General features: G+C 44.1%; 1 protein-coding gene across 1 annotated transcript in view; it reads right to left on the minus strand.

Moving 5' to 3' along the window:
* UBAC2 (UBA domain containing 2) overlaps nucleotides 1-3,573 on the minus strand; it is a 105,511-nt gene extending 101,938 nt beyond the window's left edge. Inside the window, exon 1 of the mRNA XM_069802407.1 lies at nucleotides 3,442-3,573. Within this exon, the coding sequence (XP_069658508.1) occupies nucleotides 3,442-3,472 (31 nt within the window). The 5' untranslated portion in view covers nucleotides 3,473-3,573. The remainder of the gene's footprint in view (nucleotides 1-3,441) is intronic.
* Between the last annotated feature and the right edge of the window lie 2,427 nt (nucleotides 3,574-6,000).

Here is a 6,000-nt window from a genome sequence, read left to right on the forward strand (position 1 = left end):
GACAGCTACAGTAGATAAGTGGACTTCAGAAAAGCTTAGCTGAGCTATACTTAATCTGTTGTATGTCAGGGCCACCTTGTAATACAAAAGCAAAATGCATTCAGAGTGAACAAACCCAACAGTATTCGCGATCTAGAAATCTGGAAATGCAGCTACTCAGTAATCTGCACAAACAGATACATAGCTGAACTCCTTTTACTGATGAAATAAAAATACTCAAGTTTTTCATTTACTCAGTCAAGATTTTGTTCAATGCCAGCAGCCAAAGATTTTCCCAAATAAATGTTATAAATAAATTGTGCTAGCAGGAAGCTACAGTGTCTTCCTCCCACGTCTCCTAGAAACAGCACATCAGTCTACCAAACTTCAGTCATCTCTTCTGCCACATTTTGTCATATTAAATGTTTGGAATATTAAACAATAATTTAATTCTAGCAGGCACACAGGCTTTTTATTCGAATTATAAGCTATCTTCTCTTGAGCACATACAGTTACCATGTCTGGGGCATAACAAAAGATAGAACTGACTATAGGGTCAATCAAAGTTCCATGAATTTTTACAGCAAGAGGAATAACGTGTGATCAAAAATGTCCAAAACTTAATATTCTGATTAAATTATTCTATGTAATGAGGGTCAAAGACCAGTTTAAAATGCATATTTAGCAAGAAAATATCCTAATCATCTCAGTCTCCCTGTAGTTTAAAAGAAGAGTTTTGTTTCCATCAAAACATCAAGAGATAAGAGAGGCAGCCTAGAAACACTGAGGAGACAGGATGCAAGACGGGGAAAAGGGACTAATGCAGTATCAATCAAAGGGAGATAGGCTTTGTAGGACATTAATTACGAATTTGATCTATGTACTGCATCAAATAAAACATAAGGATTCTTGAGTTATTTCTCTCATTTAGACCTCTAATGACAACACAGACTATTAAATTGATCTTTATATGGTTTCCACAATCTCCTGGAATTATACGATATAGTCCACTGTTATCTATTTTGGTTTATTCTGAAATTAGCAGAAGAAATAAAACCCAAAGAATTCAGAGAACATGGACAATAATATCCTCATCCAAGATTCTGTCAACCTTCATTAGATTAATATTACCAGATGGAGCAAAAAGTTATAACCAGCTGCAACTGCTGCCATTGCGAGCCACTGGTTACTCTCCTATCTCTTTCAGAGAAGTATTAAATGCAATTTCAAGAATTAACTAACTAAGAGAATCTACAAGAACTAAAATACTTCAAATGAGTTAAATAATTATTTAGGTTCTCCTAAGGAGTTTCAAAATCAAAAAGAAGTTTTTAAAAAGGTGAGTAGGCCAAACCCAGATTTGCTTCCATAAAAACTAGGGACAAGGGTGTCTCTGGCACTCTTGTTAAAACACTTTGCATAAGAAGCCCAGTAAGAATCACATTACCAAAATGTAGTAGAGCTCTGGGGTCATCTACTGTTTGTTTGTTTTCCCGTTGCTAAAGTGGGGAATTCTGCAGAAAGGAGTGAAAACAAGGTAATGATGAAAACAAGGCAAAAAGAATACAGTAGTCTCTGACATTTCTACCACCGCATCTACGAAGATGCTAAAGCCCTTAATCTAGTAAGAATATAATCAACTGGGTCACTTTTTAAAATTACCTACGATACACGTGGCTAAAGAGAGCTTATTATTACTAAGTTTTACCAAATGGTATTGTGATATGGCTTTAACCAAACGTTATAGATGTTAAGAAGTCTGTCAGAGCTGGCACACCAGGCTAGAGGAGCCTTCAGTCTGACCCATGATCACTCTTATCGCTCTTGAACCAGGTGTCTGATTATTTTATCTAGGGTCTCTGATACAGGTCCATTTATCCACCAGCTGTGCCTCAACAATTGTTTGTCATTGCCCTTCTGCCAGAGATTATCGCTCCCAAGACCCAGGGGCAGAACAGAACACTGACACACATATACGTTTCCCTGATGCAACATAAGGCACTCATTCATTAGCTGCCTAAAGCATCAGATTCTGCACATCAGTGACTGAATCCTACATACCTGCTGCTACTGCAGCAGACACTTCAGCTACAAAGGCAGAAACAATAGTCTGAGGGCAAAGGGACATCTTAAACTGCCACAGTTGTGTACCAGGTGAGCATATGTCACTGCCACCTAACTCTGTGCCTCTACTAGAGTTTGTCAGTGCACCAGTACCAGCCAAGTCTTATTGTGAAAAATCACTTTAGGTCAGCAGGTGAGTTCAGTAAGAGTGTACACTGCACCAGTTTTCCAGAAGAAAAAAATTATTAAAAAAAAAAAAAAAAAGTAAAACATTTACTTTTTGCAGAATGGCATCTTGTCTAGGTTTTTCTCCTAGCACAAATATGTTTCTTATGACTCCAGTTTTCCACTCATCCTTCTGATGGACCTATCCTGGAGAAACTTTTAAATACTGACTGTGGCTTTCCACCCATTCAGCCAAACAAGGATACGCTTCACCCCACCTTCCTTCTCATAGAACTATACACAGACACATGCCACCAAAAGGTTGTTCTTCTACAGTACCTATTACTGGAGGAAAAAATAATAAAAAAAATAATCAGGAGCTTCGAATCAAGTGCAGTGTCACCAGATCCACCTGCAAAAACTCGCCCCCCCTCATTTGGACGCCTCAAACAGAATACAGCTACAACTAACGCCCCTTCTTAAGCGGCAGACTTATTCCCCCCTTGCTGGAGGGTGCTTTCACGCTCAGATTTGGGTTTTTGCGTGCAGCACGCAGTTAGTCAGCAAAGTTTTGACTTATCCTTTGTCCCAGCCTGCTCTGTAGTGCCACAGCCCACGCTGCAGCTCTTCGCCGCCGTTCCCACAGGCAGCAGGTTCTTTGCCCTGTAAGCCAGCTCAGAAGCAACCCTCGAGGCCTGCCAAGTCCGTCCAGGTACCGCTGGGATACGAAATGATTTACGTATGCCGCACGCAAAAAATAAACAAGAGCTGGAAACGTGTTTGCCCTTAAACCTGCCTTGCCAAAGAAGCGGTTTAAACGACAGCCTTCTCTTCGCGTTAGAAGAGTTCTTTCTCCGCTCTGATAGATACCTCTATACATTTTTTGTCACATACATACACCCCGAGGGTGTATACACACATATATACGCACAGAGAGGGAGCTGGGGAGCCGGCCCCGGGACAGCCGGGCCGGCAGCGGACCGCTCCGCCCAGACACAACCCCTGGGCGCCGGCCGGCCCAGGCGGCAGAGCCCGTGAAAGCGGAGACCCCCTTCCCCTCGCCCCCCCCCGAGGCAGGGCCGCGGTCCCGCAGCGGCAGGAGCGGTAAAGCCCGAGTTTAAACGCCAGGCCGCGGTGTGCGGGGGAAGGGGGGGAGCCAGGCCGGCGGGCTGCCCTCCCCTCCCTACGCCGCCCTCCCCTTCACCCCGGGGCTGCGAGGGGGCCGGTACTCACAAAGCCCGTTGGAGCCGGTGCTGGTAAACATGGCGACGGCCCGGCCGAGGCGGGCGCCGCCGGCGGAACCCCCAGAGGCCGGGCGGACCCCCCCCAGGAACCGCGGCGGGCCGGGGACGGCGCGGCTAAGGCGGCCGCGATGGGCCAAACGCCGCCGTCAGGCGAGCGGCCGGCGCCCCCTGCAGCAGCTGCTGGGAGCGGCTCCTGTCAGAGGCCCTGAGGTACGGGGAAGGGCTCTGGAAAGCTCGGGGCGTAGCCAGGCGGGGGTAAAACCCGAGTTAGCCTGCGTGTACGATACCTAATTAGTTCTGCCTTTATAATTAGGATTTAAATTTGAAATTTGTAGGTGCCTGGGGGAAGCTTGGCTCCTCGCGCTCTGGAAACCTGTGAGAGGCTCGCCCTAGTCTTGGGAGTCCGTGAGGTAAGTGCCGGCTGAGGAGCCACGGGTGAGCCTTCGTTACAGCTAACGGAGACATAGTCAATCAAACGGTGGAGTCTGGAGAGCTTTGCAGATGGTCAAATGAAGGTGTCTGCTTTAGGGTGGAATTAATTGCTCCCTAGGCTCCACCGACTGTACCGAACTGATCACCACTGGCTGTAGCGGGACGTTAGACACCTAGTTCTCTACCAACGTGGTAGACGCCTAGTACAAGGTGACCCAAATTCCCAGCTTCATGCCAATAGTGGTATAAGGCTGAAATTTTTCGGGCACCAAATTTCAATGGCATTTCCAAGGGAAGTCATGGTTTACTGAAATAAGTCACGCTAGGCATTGAACAGGTGGTGATGCTCTGCTCTGCATCACAGGTGCGAACGTCGGGAAGAAACAGGACGAGGTTTGCGCCCTGTGTGTTTGTGCACTTGACAGGACTGAGGGCCTCAAAGTCACATTTAGTTTGCCGCGGTACAAGACTGAGAATAAATGTCACTCTGGAACTGGAAAATATGACTTGTCAGCTAGGTAACAAGTTTTAACAGGCCACCATTAGTAAAAACTTTTTAGGCAAGTCATGAATTTGTTAGATTCCATAAAATGCCTTTTAATATTTACCTTCAAATGTCTTTTAATAATTACATTCAAACACAACTATTAAATAGCACTTGTAAATGTGAAGATTCTGAATCTTTGTAAACAAAATCTCTTAACACTTCCAAGGGCACGTAAAAAGACCTTATGCTTGGGTCCACAAAGACTTAAGCAAAGTTCAGCATATCAGTGTGTAATTTTAAAATGTCTGGCTCCCAGCGTTAATTTCAGATTTCTGTCGCTCACTTGTCCACTCTGTACGGGGCCTGCAGTCAGGCAGGTAGGAATGGGATTCACAGTCAGCTCACAGAGCAGGAGGTATGTCTAAACTAGCCAGAAGGAAGAACCAAAGAGATAGTGCACTGGAAATCCTGACTCTCTCCCAGGCTAAGGTTCTTTCCTCAGCAAAGAATTTGAATTGGATTCACAGCAGGAAACCCATCATTGTCGTTGTGTCTTTGGCTACAGACAACTGGCTTACTCTTGGCTGTTAAAGCACAGCTGGAAGAAGTGGTTTGCTACAGAAATTCTTCTTTCTTTCAAATGCAAATGGCTCTGGCTGCTGTATGTTACACATGCAAATTCTGTCTTGCCAATGTGCTGCTGAATGCGCATAATCATACATAAGTCACTGGCAACCCTCATTTCTAAGGAAAGGGAAGGTAAGTAATGCGGTATAAAGCTTATAATAGTTCCAATGTGCAACTTCATTGGGAAAAGCTTGCGTGCCTCCTGAAGCTTTAGGGATCTAATGAGGTACTCATGGATTAATTAATCACCCTTTTGGACTTTTTGACTAACCTCCACTTAAAGTAATTAAGCCTTATTGTGGATCTGGCTTTCATATAGGTGAGGATAAAACCTGCAAACTTTTCCATCCCTGCCTGTGTAATAGGCTTAGGATTGCTGTTTTGATGCTGCATACAAAGCTCGCTTTTATTCCTTTTCACAGTCACACAGAATGGAGTGACAGAACAATCATTAATTTAGAGGTTTACAGTCCTGATGGCCAAGAACTAGTGTTGTTCTGTTTTATAAGCTCAGTTTTGAAGATTTCCCTAGATTGATGTCCTACAAGGTAATCACATTAGAGGGATTCTTCTCAGCAACGTTGAGCCCTGGAATTGCATTGAAGTCAGAATCATTAAACATACTAGAAACTTCTGCGTGTATTTTGCTGAGTAAGGATGCATTTGGGGAAATATTTAAGAGCTGTTTTGAAAGCAGCTCTGTGGACTTGTTATCGCTGACAGATACAGCAAAACTGAATGAGTAGCAATAGTTGGCAAGCTTCTCCCAACAACATACCAAAATACTTTCAGATTTGTCAGTACTGCTGGGATACAGGGAGCTGGCTCTGAATTTATTTGCCACTGTCTTACTTAAGTCTACAAATATATTACTGAGTCTTTGAAACATCTAATGATATCCCTTGTTTCAAAAAAAAGATTTAAGTCAGTTTTTCTGGGATTAGATCAGATGAGATATGCTACGTGGTTTTGAGAAATTACATACCCCATGCTAATAATTAT

Source organism: Haliaeetus albicilla, chromosome 15 (genome assembly GCF_947461875.1).
Source record: "Haliaeetus albicilla chromosome 15, bHalAlb1.1, whole genome shotgun sequence".
NCBI lineage: Eukaryota > Metazoa > Chordata > Aves > Accipitriformes > Accipitridae > Haliaeetus > Haliaeetus albicilla.